We start from the raw sequence: 16797 nt of genomic DNA on the forward strand, positions 1-16797 counted from the left end.
GTGAACCATTGCCCTGGCTGTGAACCATTGCCCTGGCTGTGAACCATTGCCCTGGCTGTGAACCATTGGCCTGGCTGTGAACCATTGGCCTGGCTGTGAACACAACAGAAAAGGCCACCATTGCCCTGGCTGACAAAAAAAATGTGTGCTTTCTGATCAGCATTCTGATTTACGCTAGCATTAATCATGTTACACAATCAAAGATAAAATCCCACATAATTTTTCCTATCTGGAATAGTAATAACCTTTCAGTTGGTTTACTTGTAATTCTCTCTCTGCGGCTCCTCCACCTCCCTCTCTCTAAAACAAAAAGAAAATTGAGAAAAACAAAAACAAATACCAAACGTTACTGTCAGTTCACTAAAATGTTACCCGGCTTAAACTTGAACTCTTTTATTACCTGCATTTCTGTCTCTTCAGCTCCTCCGTCTCACCAGCACCTGGCCTCAAACTGTTTACAGGCACAGATCAAATCAAATGTATTTATATAGCCCTTCGTACATCAGCTGATATCTCAAAGTGCTGTACAGAAACCCGGCCTAAAACCCCAAACAGCAAGCAATGCAGGTGTAGAAGCACGGTGGCTAGGAAAAAACTCCCTAGAAAGGCCAAAACCTAGGAAGAAACCTAGAGAGGAACCAGGTTATGAGGGGTTGCCAGTCCTCTTCTGGCTGTGCCAGGTGGAGATTATAACAGAACATGGCCAAGATGTTCAAATGTTCATAAATGACTAGCATGGTCAAATAATAGGTCTGGGATAGGTAGTACATCCGGTGAACAGGTCAGGATTCCATAGCCGCAGGCAGAACAGTTGAAACTGGAGCAGCAGCACGGTCAGGTGGAAGTTGAAACTGGAGCAGCAGCACAGCCAGGTGGACTGGGGACAGCAAAGAGTCATCATGCCAGGTAGTCCTGAGGCATGGTCCTAGGGCTCAGGTCCTCCGAGAGAGAGAAAGAAAGAGAGAATTAGAGAGAGCATACTTAAATTCACACAGGACACCGGATAAGACCGGAGAAGTACTCCAGATATAACAAACTGACCCTAGCCCCGCGACACAAACTACTGCAGCATAAATACTAGAGGCTGAGATAGGTGGGGTCAGGAGACACTGTGGCCCCATCCAATGATACCCCCGGACAGGGCCAAACAGGAAGGATATAACCCCACCCACTTTGCCAAAGCACAGCCCCCACACCACTAGAGGGATATCTTCAACCACCAACTTACCATCCTGAGACAAGGCCGAGTATAGCCCACAAAGATCTCCACCACGGCCCAACCCAAGGGGGGGGGGGTGCCAACTCAGACAGGAAGATCACGTCAGTGACTCAACCCACTCAAGTGACGCACCCCTCCTAGGGACAGCATGGAAGAGCACCAGTAAGCCAGTGACTCAGCCCCTGTAATAGGGTTAGAGGCAGAGAATCCCAGTGGAAAGGGGGGAACCGGCCAGGCAGAGACAGCAAGGGCGGTTCGTTGCTCCAGAGCCTTTCCGTTCACCTTCACACCCCTGGGCCAGACTACACTCAATCATATGACCCACTGAAGAGATGAGTCTTCAATAAAGACTTAAAGGTTGAGACCGAGTCTGCGTCTCTTACATGGATAGGCAGACCATTCCATAAAAATGGAGCTCTATAGGAGAAAGCCCATATATGCCTCCAGCTGTTTGCTTAGAAATTCTAGGGACAATTAGGAGGCCTGCGTCATGTGACCGTAGCGTACGTGTAGGTATGCACGGCAGGACCAAATCATTGCTCAGATAGATGAGCAAAGTTAAAACCGTAACTTGTCGCTTGTCGTCTTGTTTATTACCTGTGTTCCCACACTCACTGACCGCCACTCTTTCCTCCAACACTAAAATCTCAGTTTCTCACTATCTGCTCACCTGCCAGGTCCTCAGTGTCCTTCAGTCTGACCTCCCATGTTCCTCAGCCTTGGAGCCTTGTCAGCTCCACTCTCTGTTCCACCACTATGTCTCTGAGCTCCTTCAGCCCAGTCAAGATGTCTGGGTTGGTGGTGGTTTGGCCAGTCGTCTGTTTGTGGGTCGTCTCTGTAGCTTCAGTACCTTGGCTCTCGATCAAACTCTCTCTGAGTCAGCCAATGTGGGAGAATTTGACATATTTAACAAAGCTAAGGTCTGTGGTAAAGCTGACCACCTAGCGTGCCATTGTAATCTGATGCTGAAAACGTCTGTGGGAAAATGGAGCCTGTTATGTAGGTGAAGGTCTTCATCTTCATTAAATCTGTTGAGATTTTTGTTTCCACGGTTGTCACAGAAACACAGCCAAGTGCTTTATTAAAAGGTGTTTTGACTTCTGATCTATTTGTCTTTTACGACCCAAGTCCATTCAGATCTGAGAGGAGTTCATATCTTTCATATAACACCATCCCTATAACCCCCCCCCCTCTCGCTCCCCCCCTCTCTCTCTCTCGCTCTGTCTCCCCCCCTCTCGCTCTGTCTCCCCCCCCCTCTCGCTCTGTCTCCCCCCCCTCTCGCTCTGTCTCCCCCCCTCTCGCTCTGTCTCCCCCCCCCCTCTCGCTCTGTCTCCCCCCCCCCTCTCGCTCTGTCTCCCCCCCCCCCCCTCTCGCTCTGTCTCCCCCCCCCCCCTCTCGCTCTGTCTCCCCCCCCCCTCTCGCTCTGTCTCCCCCCCCCCCCTCTCGCTCTGTCTCCCCCCCCCTCGCTCTGTCTCCCCCCCCCCCCCCTCGCTTTCCCTGTCCCCCCCCCCCCCTCGCTTTCCCTGTCTCCATACAGAGAAAGAAGGATGACGAGGACCCTAAGGATCCTAAGAGGAGGAAAGACGTGAACCTGGTCATCCCTTACAACCTGTCTGCAGACAACTCTAACCTCTCAGCCGACGGAGATGATTCATTCATCAGTGTAGACATGGACGACTCTGCCATGCCTAGTCCCTTCAGTGAGGTAGGAGAGGGAGGGAGCTTTGACCTGAGTGTCTGCAACCTCTGAACTTACTGACTTACTCTTCAACCTTCTATTGGTCTTTCTCTGTCTTGTGCTTCCCTCTATCTTTTGTCTCCATTGTGGACACTGCTATTCCCTTTCACCTCATACTTGTATCCCTTCTTCTCTCTCCACCTCCTTTGTGCCCCATTCTTGGCATTCCTGGCCCCTCTCCTGGCCCCTTCTTCCTCCTCCTGTTCTTCCTCCTCTTCCTCACCCTAACCCCCAGGTGTGTGCATCTCTCCTGTCTCTCCCTGGTCAGATCTCTCTGAGTAGTGAGCTCCAGCCCAGCTCCCTACCTCCAGACCAGGACCCAGACCAGGACCCAGATCCAGACCAGGATGAGAGCAGTAGTGACATGCTAGTCATCGTAGACGACCCTGTGTCTTCAGCACCACAGTCCAGGGCCACCAACTCGCCTGTCAGCGTGTCCGGATCTATGTCGGACAACATGAACGGTAAGACAATGATAGTTAATCAATCATCAGGCAATCAATTAAAGAATCAGTCCGTCAGTCAGTTTAGGCAATCAATGAACACAGGACTGATTGATCAGTCAATCCATCCATCAATACATTTGTCAATCAATGAACATGTGAGTGATTGTGGTACTTGAAGCTATCCTGTACAACGTGGGTGGTCCGATGTGGGTGGTCCGTGGGTGGTCCGTGTTTTGTGATTGGGTGGTCCGTGTTTTGTGATTGGGTGATATGTGTTCAACTCGAAGACAAAGGTTCTTCAATGGTCAAGTAATGAATCATGCATTATCATCTACTCTGGCACCTGGTGAGTAGCTTTTGAGCTCGCACAGTAGTGGCATCAAAATCTCTGACAGGTTTGACACACCGTTGAGATCAACGACACGACATAGTGGTGACGAGGTCAACAACACGACATAGTGGTGACGAGGTCAACGACACAACATAGTGGTGGCGAGGGCAACGACACGACATAGTGGTGACGAGGTCAACGACACGACATAGTGGTGACGAGGTCAACGACACGACATAGTGGTGACGAGGTCAACGACACGACATAGTGGTGACGAGGTCAACAACACGACATAGCGGTGACGAGGTCAACGACACGACATAGCGGTGACGAGGTCAACGACACGACATAGCGGTGACGAGGTCAACGACACGACATAGCGGTGACGAGGTCAACGACACGACATAGCGGTGACGAGGTCAACGACACGACATAGCGGTGACGAGGTCAATCAGGAGAGGTAGGCCCTAATCAAGTGTGACTGGCTAGCTGAAGGTGATCTCCTCTTTATTTAGATCACAGTAGTATTATCTCTGAGTGAGTCTGTTTCCCTATATGCATGCAATACCTGATTATTTGAGCCTGTGCCATTTTGAATTTGCTGAACGCTATCAATAATAACTCAGAAATGTGGTTTACGGTGCTCACAGTTTGCTGTTATGTACATTATGGCCCTAGGTCTATGTTCCTCTTAGCTTGTGTTTTCTGTCCAATGGTTTCTTGGAAGAATTAGGTCAATTTAAAATCTGACCCCTCTGACGTACTTTCAAAGTGATCAAATTAACAATATTTCAAACTAGCATGAATGATTTAGCTGCTTTTAGTTCTGGCCCAGGAGAATCTAGCAAAATCCAATCGTCCTTTTGGGAAACTGTACAATCAGAACCAGTCCCAGAATAACACATTCTAGAAAATAAAGTTGTTGGAGTTGTCATGGTGATGTGTTTGTGCCAATAGAATGAATGATGACTCTGTGCTAATGAGAAGAGGGATGTAGTTTAGTTGACTGGGCTGGGGGTTGGAGGGTTGATGGTTAGGGACTAGAGGGCTGTAGTGTAGTCGACTGGGCTGGAGGGTTGAGGTTAGGGACGTAGTGTAGTCGACTGGGCTGGGGTTGGAGGGTTGAGGTTAGGGACTAGATGAGGGATGTAGTGTAGTCAACTGGGCTGGGGTTGGAGGGTTGAGGTTAGGGACTAGATGAGGGATGTAGTGTGGTCGACTGGGTTGGAGGGTTGATGGTTAGGGACTAGATGAGGGATGTAGTGTAGTCGACTGGGCTGGGCACTAGGGGATTACACTAAGGAGGGAGATTGTAGCATGTAGACTACTATATCATGCAGAAAGCAGGGTGAGGTAAGTGGGAGAGAAGAAGAGGGAGATGAGATGGAGGATGGAGGGAGAGTTGAGATGATTGGAAGGAGATGAGATGGAGTAAGGGAGGAATGCATACTCTGAGTGGAGAAGTTGTGGTATATTACAGTCTGTCATGGGGAAAGAGGGAGAGGAGGAGGGTGATGTCTGAACCACAGCTTCTGGATCAGAACCCAGAGATTAAGAAATTATTTGGGCTGCAACCTCAGAGAAAAGGAGGAGAGGAGAGAATTGGGCCAATCATCAGACACACTGGAACACACTGGAAAAGGAGATTGTCTGCCACGGTTGTATGGGGTACTTGTTAAAGTCTTAGAAAGATGATGTAACAGGGTTGACTATATATTATCGTAGATGAAGCGTTAGTCAATCAATTACATGTATTTATAAAACCCTTTTTACATCAGCTGATGTCACAAAGTGCTGTACAGAAACCCAGCCTAAATCCCCAAACAGCAAGCAATGCAGGTGTAGAAGCACGGTGGCTAGGAAAAACTCCCTAGAAAGGCCAAAACCTAGGAAGAAACCTAGAGAGGAACCAGGCTCTGATAGGTGGCCAGTCCTCTTCTGGCTGTGCCGGGTGGAGATTATAACAGAACATGGCCAAGATGTTCAAACGTTCATAGATGACCAGCACTGTCAAATGATAATAATCACAGTGGTTGTAGAGGGTGCTGCAGATCAGCACCTCAGGAGTAAATGTCAGTTGGCTTTTCGTAGCCGATCATTCAGAGTTAGGGACAGCAGGTGCGGTAGAGAGAGGGTCCAAAACAGCAGGTCCAGGACAAGGTAGCAACGTCCAGTGAACAGGTCAGGGTTCCATAGCCGCAGGCAGACAGTTGAAACTGCTGGAGCAGCAGCACGACCAGGTGGACTGGGGACAGCAAGGAGTCAGCAGGCCAGGTAGTCCTGAGGCATGGTCCTAGTGCTCAGGTACTCAGAGAGAGCAGCATAAATACTGGAGGCTGAGACAGGAGGCGTTGGGAGACACCGTGGCCCTGGCCGACAATGCCACCGGACAGGGCCAAACAGGCAGAATATAACCCCAGCCACTTTGCCAAATACAGCCCCCACACCACTAGAGGGATATCAATTCAATTCAAGGGCTTTATTGGCATGGGAAACGTGTTAACATTGCCAAAGCAAGTGAGGTAGATAATATATAAAGTCAATATATAAAGTGAAATAAACAATAAAAGTTAACAGTAAACATTACACATAGAGAAGTTTCAAAACAATAAAGACATTACAAATGTCATATTATATATATACAGTGTTGTAACAATGTACAATGATATCTTCAACTTACTACCCTGAGACAAGGCCGAGTATAGCCTACGAAGATCTCCCTCACGGCACAAACCCGAGGGGGGCACCAACCCGGACAGGAAAATCATGTCAGTGACTCAACCCACTCAAGTGACGCACCCCTCCTAGGGGCGGCATGGAAAAGCACCAGTAGGCCAGTGACTCAGCCCCTGTAACAGGGTTAGAGGCAGAGAATCCCAGTGGAGAGGGAAACCGGCCAGGCAGAGACAGTAAGGGAGGTTCGTCGCTCCAGTGCCTTTCCGTTCACCTTCACACCCCTGGGCCAGACTACACTCAATCATATGACCTACTGAAGAGATGAGTCTTCAATAAAGACTTAAAGGTCGAGACTGAGTCTGCTTCTCTCACATGGGTAGGCAGACCGTTCCATAAAAATTGAGCTCTATAGGAGAAAGCCCTGCCTCCAGCTGTTTGCTTAGAAATTATAGGGACAGTAAGGAGGCAGGTATGTACGGCAGGACCAAATCGGAAAGATAGGTAGGAGCAAGCCCATGTAATGCTTTGTAGGTTAGCAGTAAAACATTGAAATTAGCCCTAGCCTTAACAGGAAGCAAGTGTAGAGAGGCTAGCACTGGAGTAATGTGATCACATTTTTTGGGTTCTAGTCAAGATTCTAGTGCTTTATCCGGGTAGCCGGAAAGTAGAGCATTGCAGTAGTCTAATCAAGAAGTGACAGAAGCATGGATTAATTTTTCTGTATAATCTTTGGACAGAAAGTTTCTGATTTTAGCAATGTTACGAAGATGGAAAAAAGCTGTCCTTGAAATAGTCTTGATATGTTCGTCAAAAGAGAGATCAGGGTCCAGAGTAACGCCGAGGTCCATCACAATTTTATTTGAGTTGACTGTACAACCATCAAGATTAATTGTCAGATCCAACAGAAGATCTCTTTCTTTGGACCGAGAACAAGCATCTCTGTTATGTCCGAGTTTAAAACATTTGCCGCCATCCACTTCCTTACGTCTGAAACACAGGCTTGCACGGAGGGCTATTTTGGGGCTTCACCATGTTTCATCTAAATGTACAGCTGTGTATCGTCTGCATAGCAGTGAAAGTTAACATTGTGTTTCCGAATGACATCGCCAAGAGTTAAAATATACAGTGAAAACAAAAGTGGTCCTAAAACGGAACCTTGAGGAACACAGAAATGTCAGAAGACAAACCATCCACAGGGACAAACTGATATCTTTCTGACAGATAAGATCTAATCTATTTGGGTTTGGGCCAATTTGGGTTTCCTATCTCTCCAAAAGAATGTGGCGATCGATGGTATCAAAAGCAGCACTAATGTCTAGGAGCACGAGGACAGATGTAGAGCCTTGGTCTGACGCCAGTTAAAGGTAATTTACCACCTTCCCAAGTGCCGTCTCAGTGCTATGATGGGGTCTAAAACCAGACTGAAGCATTTCGTATACATTGTTTGTCTTCAGGAAGGCAGTGAGTTGCTGCGCAACAGCTTTTTCAAAGTATTTTGAGAGGAATGGAAGATTCGATATAGGCCGATAGTTTTTTATATTTTCTTTCACACATTTAAGGGTTTCTTGGTCAACGTTTGGCTTTTTCAAGAGAGGCTTTATTACTGCCACTTTTAGTGAGTTTGGTACACATCCGGTGGATAGAGAGCCACTTATTATGTTCAACATAGGAGGGCCAAGCACAGGAAGCAGTTCTTTCAGTAGTTTAGTTGGAAATGGGTCCAGTATGCAGCTTGAAGGTTTAGAGGCCATGATTATTTTCATCATTGTGTCAAGAGATATGGTATTAAAAAACGTGAATGTCTCCCTTGATCCTAGGTCCTGGCAGAGTTGTGCTGACTCAGGACAACTGAGCTTTGGAGGAATATGCAGATTTAAAGAGGAGTCTGTAATTTGCTTTCTAATGATCATGATCTGTTCATCAACGGAGTTCATGAATTTATCACTGCTGAAGTTAAAGCCATCCTCTCTTGGGGAATGCTGCTTTTTAGTTAGCTTTGCAACAATATCAAAAATAAATGTTGGATTGTTCTTATTCTCCTCAATTAAGTTGGAAAAATAGGATGATCGAGCAGCAGTGAGGGCTCTTCGGTACTGCCCGATACTGTCTTTCCAAGCTAGTCGGAAGAATTCCAGTTTGCTGTGGCGCCATTTCCGTTCCAATTTTCTGGAAGCTCTGGTATTTTCTGTGTACCAGGGAGCTAGTTTCTTATGAGAAATGTTTTTAGTTTTTAGGGGTGCAACTGCATCTAGGGTATTACACAAGGTTACATTTTGTTCCACAGTTAGGTGGTTAACTGATTTTTGTCCTCCGACGTCCTTGGGTAGGCAGAGGGAGTCAGGAAGGGCATCTAGGAATCTTTGCGTTGTCTGTGAATTTATAGCACGACTTTTGATGATCCTTGGTTTGGGTCTGAGACGATTATTTGTTGTGATTTCAAACATAATAAAATGGTGGTCCGATAGTCCAGGATTAAAAACATTAAGATCCACAATATTTATTCCCACGGGACAAAACTAGGTCCAGAGTATGACTGTGACAGTGAGTAGGTCCAGAGACATGTTTCAATAATGACAGGAATGAAGGAGGTCTTTATTCTAGTGAGATTGCTAAGGCGAACACCGCCATGTTTAGTTTTGCCAAACCTAGGTCGAGGCACAGACACGGTCTCAATGGGGATAGCTGAGCTGACTACACTGCCAGTGACAAATTTTAAACCGTTCTCTCTCCCTCTCCCCCTCCCCTCTCTCCTCTCCCCTCTCTCCTCTCCCCTCTCCCTCTCCCTCTCCCTCCCCCTCTCCCCTCTCCCCTCTCCCCTCTCCCCTCTCCCCTCTCCCCTCTCCTCAACTCTCCTCTCCCTGGGAAATTCCTTTCCTCAACTCTCCTCTCCGTGAACCGAAAAGTGGCCGCCGTATGTAGGAGTGTTAATGAGCGAACGGAGGCGTGTAGAATGTGACTGTCCCTTTGAATCAGCTGTTTTCCTCCGAAGAGAAAACCACACATTTCAAACGATACGCTACTTGTCTTTTTATATATAAAAAGGTCTCGCACAACAACGGTAAATAGATATATATTTTTACAAGTTTACTCATGTTCCTCTGTAAACGTAATTTGTCTGACGTGCTAGAGGAGGTAAATTATTTCATACTAGCGCATTTGTTTCCACGTTCCCTCTCTGTGCCGCTTCTCCTCGATTACGTTAGATCATTTTTCAAAAGGAGGTGAGGACGGAGGAGAGGACTCGAGCAAAACCAAGACATTACCAGTAGATAGTGATAGCTCAAATGCCTCTCCTTTCCAGGTGTGTCTAATCAGGACACGTCTAGTCCGGGGCGGGGAAGGTCTGGTAGGAGCCGGGGACGACCCAAAGGCTCTGGGTCCAGTTCTGGAGGCGGAGCCAAGTCTGCAGGGAAGGGGCGTGTCAGGAAGTCGACAGCGGGCAGCGCAGCCGCCATGGCAGGAGCGATGGCCGGAGCTGCAGCAGCCTCAGCAGCCTACGGATACAGTGTGACTAAAGGTGCTGTTATGTTAATGAGATGAAGGTTTCCTTCAAGGTGCTGTTATGTTAATGAGTTGAAGGTTTCCTTCAAGGTGCTGTTATGTTAATGAGTTGAAGGTTTCCTTCAAGGTGCTGTTATGTTAATGAGTTGAAGGTTACATTAAAGGTGTGTAGTTGCTTGTGTCGTTGAAATATTAGTAGGAAAGCTGATAAAGCTCAGGTTTTCTATGAAATGGCAAAGCACACATTTACAGTTTAATGTCTGGCATGCAAGCAGCAAACAGACTTTGACCCTGTTCTCATTGTTTTGTCTCTAGTGCCACAGTTGGAGGTCAATGTATTTATTTATTTTATCAGACCAGGTCAACTAAGATTTTTTTTTTTAACTTTTTTTGTATCACTCTTGTGATTTATCATCTGTATTTACCTTCTCCTCCTATCTCCTCCCTCCTATCGCCCCCTTCCCGACCCTCTCCCTCCTCTCCCCTCTCCCCTGACCGTTCCCCCTCTCTAGCGGGTCTCCCTACAGCCTCCCCGCTTCAGCCGTCTCTGGGTCGGTCAGGGACGGCCCCAGCCTTCTCCCCCAGCAGAAGTTCCTCTCCCAAGGGGAAAGGTGGCACTGTGGCCCCCAGCCAGAGTAACCCCCAGCAGAAACAACCAGGACATAGCCACCACCACAGTCATGTGACAGGAAGGAAGGGCAAGGGACCTGGCGCACCTGGCGCTCGATAGCATGTAGAGATGATGGACATCAACACAGTACACACACACACACACACACACACACACACACACACACACACACATACACAGTCCTAAGGATCTGATAGGGACCAGGATGGTCCAGCCCTTCTGCTATTGTGGGGAGTCTTCTGTGTTTTAAACAAACACATCTGCTGCACTGACCAGCTTCAACTGTGAGCCCATGTGACCTGCTCCACAACCAATCAACCCAGAGGTGAGATGTTCCTTAACCAATCACATACCTCACTGCCTGGAGGACCATGCTATCCCGGGAAGGCGTAGCGACGGAACAAATGAGCAGTGTCGGGCATAATGGACACTAAACTATTCTGTGTGTACACACACACACACACACACCATCATCGCTAGGTCCAAAAGACACCCTCATCGCTTCCACCAATCACCTCGTCCTTCCCTTCCACCAATCACCTCGTCCTTCCCTTCCACCAATCACCTCGTTCCTTCCCTTCCACCAATCACCTCGTTCCTTCCCTTCCACCAATCACCTCGTTCCTTCCCTTCCACCAATCACCTCGTCCTTCCCTTCCAACAATCACCCCTTCCTTCCATTAGTACCCTCCTCAGTGGACAGCCTCCAGTGTGTGTGTGTGTGTGTGTGTGTGTGTGTGTGTGTGTGTGTGTGTTGTGACCAAGAGTATTAGAGTATTTCAAAGTGGTTTCTCTGTGACGAAAATAGACTTGGTTTTCTGTCTAAATACGGAGAAGTGACTAGCCTGAGCAGCAGCCTGTCGGGGCTGTGTTGACAACTCCTTTGACACTCATTGGGTTTGCAATAAAACACCAGCAGACAGACGGGCGCTCGGGCTTTAAGGCAACACCTTACAGCAACAATGCATCCACGCATTTAAGGGTTTCTGACACAGACTGCTCTCTCCACTGAGCCATCTTATTCGTTAGATGAAACACATGTTTAGCGTTAGGTCGGGAATGCTTGCGTCAAACGTTACGTTTGTGTCATATGTTTAAAACACGTAGTAATGCTGGAACTACTCTTCTCTGCATTTCAACAACAGAATGTAAATTCGTACCAAACAACTAAAAACGGACTGCTTTTTTAAATTATAGCTCTTATTTTTATATTTATAGACCAACCGATGTTGTCATAGCGACCCATATCAAAATGGCAAATTTGAATACCGTTTTGAAAAAAAGCCTCCCTCTCTCTCCTTTCTCCATAGAGGTTTATCCCAACACAATGAGAAATGAAGGAATTATAATATATATTTTTTCTGATGAGAACTGATTGAAGGGGTATTTTGAATTCCAAAGTGGTGAGCACTGCTTAATAATGATGTTTCTGATCTGTTTCTGATCTGTTGCTGATCTGTTGCTGATCTGTTTGTGTACAACTCTCGTGTGCTTCTGAAATGACACCCTGTTCACTGTACCGTGCCCTACTTCTTGATTCAACTCTGGCCAAAAGTAGTACACTATTTCAGGAATAGGATGCCATTTCAGTTGCAACCTAATAGGTGTCCTTAAAAACTTAACATGGATTCTAATATGTATCATAGAACTGAGGTTAATTTAAAAGTTTGGTAATAATTTATCAAAATTCATGTCAACATTGTACAAAAAAAATTGTATTGATGCCATTTTTATTTTTAAAAACAGAAAGAGAGAAAAAAAAAAATGATACTTCTGATCAGAGTCTTTTGTCTTTGTGATGTCATTCAGTGATGTTTTGGGGGTATGTTGACTCATGTTAATTAAAAGTTGTTGAACTAGGGTTGCCAAATCCTGGTAACTTTTCCACATTTCCCCGATTTTTTTTTTTATTTTATTTTTTTTTATTTATTTTTTTCCCCCAGAAGTACCGGTTGGAGGGTTCTCTGAATTTCTGCTTTGTCATTCCCTCGTAAGGATTTCTAGAAAACCGGGGAATTTTGGGAAAGTTAGCGTAATTGTGCAACCCTATGTGGAACCAAGCACTATGTCTAGTTTTGAACGTTTGTTCTGTGTTGGATACTATATAGTGTGATGATGAAATCTCTTCTCCTATAACATGTAAATAAAAATTGAGGGCGACATGTGTTGACCCCTGGTTGGTTCTTCCCCCAGTTTGCCTGTCTATTTTTATAGGTCATGTGTAAATATGAATACAAAGCTGTCATTTTACTAAGCGGAGAAGCCAATTCAAAAATAAAAGATTGATTAATCAACTTGTGTTGTGATGATGCGTTTAGCGGCATAGATGCACTGGACATGTACAGTAGGCCTACTGTAAAACCAACATTTCTTAGGTCAGAAAAGGTCAAACAGTTTACTACAGATGCAAGCTTAGATGCACTTCAACCAAGGAGAGTTTGAATGAATACCTCTCGGATCACCGTGCTCTTTCAGCTGCTCTTGACTTTCACATATTACACAACCCATCTACTGCTATGTGTCTCATATAGCTCTGCAGAGGTTTTGGTTTTAGTCGTACAGTCTGTCCCCGTGGGAGTGTTGGCTGTCATCTTGGTAGCAGGTTTTTGTAAAGTCAGCTAGTGCAGCGCTGTGCTCCTACAGTCTAGCCAAGCTGAGAGTCCAAAATGACACAATATTCTGAATATAGTGCACTACTTTGAACCAGATCCCTAAAAGCCCTGGTCAAGAGTAGTGCACTATAAAGGGAATAGGGTACTGTTTGGATGAGAAGCCAGAGCAGATTGTACTGGACATATTATGTAATGCAGTCGTCTGACCTTTTGGGTGTTAATGTCCAGGGTGAGAGAGACAAAGTACAGTAGCTTTTCTCTTGGTAATGTTATCTGAACTGGAATGTTACAAAATCCTTTGTAAGCTATGGGCATCCTTGTAATGGTCAAGTTAAGAGATTTCCGCAATGTTTACGTGTACCTTTTGTTACCCTGAGACAGTTCAGTTCCTGCCTCCTTCCGTTGTAACTCAAAATGGCAAATCCCCATCTAAAGTGTTCTAGAACCAGTATGAGGTTCCCTCTGTTCTACTAGAGTATTGGCCTCAGGTGCTGTTGATGCGTCTCCATTTCCTTCCTGATGCCTTAACCTATCAGAGAGCTGCAGATTCTAACCACAGGACTTCCAGGGATCCACTGTCACCCCCGGTAACAGGTTACCTAAGACTGGACCTAGATAGTCTGATTTGAGTCACAGCCAAAAGGACACCGTGTGCCAGCCAATGTTAGAGAGCACTGTGTGTTCAGCAGCCGAGGGGAGCACTGTGTGGTGTACACTGAGGTGTATTTGGTTGACACCTTTGTGTGTTCTGGTGAGATGTTCGGGAGTGCTGTGTGTAAATATGCATTTGGTCGACGCCTTGTAATGAATGTTCCCTCAGCTGGCATTCAGCAGCAGCACGGGGTAGTTTGTTTATCCAAACATGGCGCCAATGGGTTCCTCACCTGAACGTGTCCTATTGTACAGTCTACTGCCGTGGTTGTATAGGAGTGCTGGTATCGGCCTCACAACAATATGGATGGTGGTAGATTGGAACACCTCCTACTCACAGCTAGGGACCATGATTAGGAATGAAAACAGCAACACAAAGGATGTTTGGACCATTTAATTGGTGGGATCTGCTAATCAACTGGATTTAACTTTGCTAAAAAGCAACCTTTTACAACAAAGGTGTATGTAACAGCAGCCAGTTAGTTGGTAAATGAGTGACAATAGTTGAAATAAAAATTTAACACCAGGTAGTCGCTGCATCAGTATTTCATTCATGGACATGGAACCGGTAAAGCAGTGCCCCATTTAAACCTGAAACACAGTAGTGCCTAAAACAGAACTGGATAGATAGAACCATTTGTTCAACAGTGACATCTAGTATAGATTCCCCTGTCTGGCTTGACAAAGTAACTTCACACCAACTGAATATTCATGCTTGGGTACTTCAACTCAAAAGTGCATGCTTCCCTTTATACCTCTTCAAGTCAGGCCTTTATGGCATCAGGTTAACAGTGGATGGGATGAGACAAGCTACACCATTACAGGTTTCACAAATACACAAGGGACTGGAACACATGTTCTTATGAATTTAGAGACTGACTGGGCTAGCCTCTGTTACAGATAACACGTTTACACTAAGGCTTGTATCTCAAATGGCACCCTGTTCCCTACATCAGACACTACTTCATATGTACTAGGGTACCAATAGGAGAGCCCTATTCGTAGTATAGATGGAAGGGTATGGGCTACTGGGCCCCTAGCAGGTATGGCACTAGGGCCAGAGCAGCAGCCTCGATGGAGAACAGGTGTGGGTCGTCCACGTGAGGGCAGCTCCTCCTCATGAACTCAGCCAGGCGGAGAAGATACTCCAGGTTGTGACCCGTCTTGCCCTGCCTGGTGGCGATCTGGTGCCCTATCACCTCAGGGCTGGCGGGCCCCAGGAAGAGTGGGTTGTCTGGGGTAGCAATGTAGAGGAGAGCCTGTTGGGTCTGGTTCGATTGGTCATCCTCGGGGATGAAGTCTACGAGCTTGGTGATGTAACCGCCGCACACAGCCTCGCGCACATTCAAATACTTAAGGGACTCCTCGACCTGGGAACCGGTCACCTCGAAGGCCACGCCCCAGGTAGTTGCCTATTGGAAACAAGATGACATTAAACACTTCATTCAAGCTGACATTTTGTCAAGAGGAACAGCTAGAGATGTCTGTTAGGCAGGTCGTTCAAAGATGAAAACAAGTGGATATGTGGCATTAATAAATATGGAAATGAGTGATACGGTTTGAGTTCTGTTGTGTGGAAAGTACATAAGTAAAGCCCCCCCCCCCAAAATAAGGCATAATTTAGGAAGAAGTCCCACTTACGTCATCATCCTCAATCAGCGTCACCACTCTTCCGGGCTGCGTAGGAAAGAAAAATAGGTCAGCGGCCACATCAGGGCGTGGTATCAAATTATACATGCAACAAACAATACTTTATGGTAATAGTAAAAAAATATTGATAAGTCATCTTACTAGGTCATCATTTCCACGATGGAAGTTGTCTCCGTGCCAGAAGCGTCTCTTGTAGCCGTGGATGTATCCGACCTGGCTACTCTTGTATTTGAAGTCCGGCTTCCACACCAGAGATCCGTATCCGAAGATCCACAGACTAGTCAGGCTGGTCTTACCGGCGATGATATCTTTAGGCTTCATTATGGTCGGTAACTAGTTTTGATTTTCAAATGAAGCGATGGTAAAAAAACAAAAACAATTCTATAATAAGAATAAAATTGGGTTTATGATTCAATTTATTAGCTAACTAGGTAATGTTAGCTTCCTTCGATCAAGGAGGAGCGGTATAGGTTGGCTCACAGTGATACCGCGGACGGAATTTGAGCCCAACTGCTTGGCAGTTGTATAGATGGAATATCGGAGTCCGTTTTGCTTTGCACGATGCATGCCGATGCATTAGTTTGGCCGCATACTGACTTAAAAATCCATAGTAGCCGCTTGGCTAGCTTTTCGTATCAAAATAAACAGGCAACAACAAAAAACAACCCCTCCGTTTGGCTAGCTATCCAAGCCAGTCGGTAGTTTACGACGAATACAGAAATAATTTATAAAACCGTTTTTTAAAGGAGTTGAGCTTGATGTTTCTTCGGAGAAAACTGTTCGCTCGGTCGTGTATTTGTTCTCTTGATAACAAATGGCGTTTTCTCATGGTACATTTATAGCCAAGAGTCAAAATGGGTTTGACATTATGACTCTGTTTTCAACCAATTATATCTCAGAGAGGCTGATCTTCATGGGGTGGTAGCGAATCAGAGATGCGTATCCCAATACGTAGGGAATTCCAAACCAAGTTTAAAATTCTATTGGCGTTGAGGCTAAAACTAAAACACGCCCATGCCTTGCAGCGATTAGCTTGTAAAAGCATCAATCATAACAGAAAAGCCTCTGATTGGGTACTTTTATACTGTCACGCCAGACAACTACGCATCTCATTATCCATGACTGGCTGATGCAATTTACTTCAGCATTTCAGGCCAGTCAATAGCCGGAGACATTGCATCAGATTCGTAGTAGATACCAAGCCACTCAAAATTGGGGGAGTTGAACATCTTATCTTTTAACACGGAAAATATACAAATAAAGTCAAGTGGACAAATAGTGGAAGGTTTAAACCTAAATTACATTTTGAATGATTGGAGGCCTATCTCTAGAATATAAGGTA

General features: G+C 45.9%; 2 protein-coding genes across 4 annotated transcripts in view; one reads left to right on the forward strand and one right to left on the reverse strand.

Annotated features, from left to right (window-relative positions):
* Nucleotides 1–12728, forward strand: part of LOC139407409 (INO80 complex ATPase subunit) — a 97712-nt gene extending 84984 nt beyond the window's left edge. For 2 of the 3 annotated variants that reach the window (XM_071151168.1, XM_071151170.1), the window contains 4 exons: nucleotides 2757–2924; nucleotides 3193–3421; nucleotides 9712–9927; nucleotides 10424–12728. In XM_071151168.1, coding sequence (XP_071007269.1) covers nucleotides 2757–2924; nucleotides 3193–3421; nucleotides 9712–9927; nucleotides 10424–10641 — 831 coding nt within the window. In that variant the 3' untranslated portion in view covers nucleotides 10642–12728. The remainder of the gene's footprint in view (nucleotides 1–2756; nucleotides 2925–3192; nucleotides 3422–9711; nucleotides 9928–10423) is intronic. The other variant, XM_071151171.1, reaches the window with a different exon arrangement.
* Nucleotides 12729–14184: 1456 nt separating this feature from the next.
* Nucleotides 14185–16319, reverse strand: LOC139407411 (ChaC, cation transport regulator homolog 1 (E. coli)). Its single transcript, XM_071151172.1, has 3 exons — nucleotides 15597–16319; nucleotides 15447–15482; nucleotides 14185–15217 (listed from the first exon to the last, which is right to left on the reverse strand). Exons 1-3 carry the CDS (start codon nucleotides 15774–15776, stop codon nucleotides 14831–14833), a joined length of 603 nt encoding a protein of 200 aa, XP_071007273.1. The 5' UTR covers nucleotides 15777–16319; the 3' UTR covers nucleotides 14185–14830.
* Nucleotides 16320–16797: the final 478 nt, after the last annotated feature.

Source organism: Oncorhynchus clarkii, chromosome 4 (assembly GCF_045791955.1).
Source record: "Oncorhynchus clarkii lewisi isolate Uvic-CL-2024 chromosome 4, UVic_Ocla_1.0, whole genome shotgun sequence".
Taxonomy (NCBI): Eukaryota; Metazoa; Chordata; class Actinopteri; order Salmoniformes; family Salmonidae; genus Oncorhynchus; species Oncorhynchus clarkii.

Coding starts and splice junctions, on each gene's coding strand:
- LOC139407411 (XM_071151172.1), bottom strand. CDS start 15,776: ATGAAGCCTAAAGATATCATCGCCGGTAAGACCAGCCTGACTAGTCTG. Junction 15,483..15,596: donor ATCGTGGAAATGATGACCTA/GTAAGATGACTT, acceptor TTTCCTACGCAG/CCCGGAAGAGTGGTGACGCT. Junction 15,218..15,446: donor CGCTGATTGAGGATGATGAC/GTAAGTGGGACT, acceptor TGTTTCCAATAG/GCAACTACCTGGGGCGTGGC.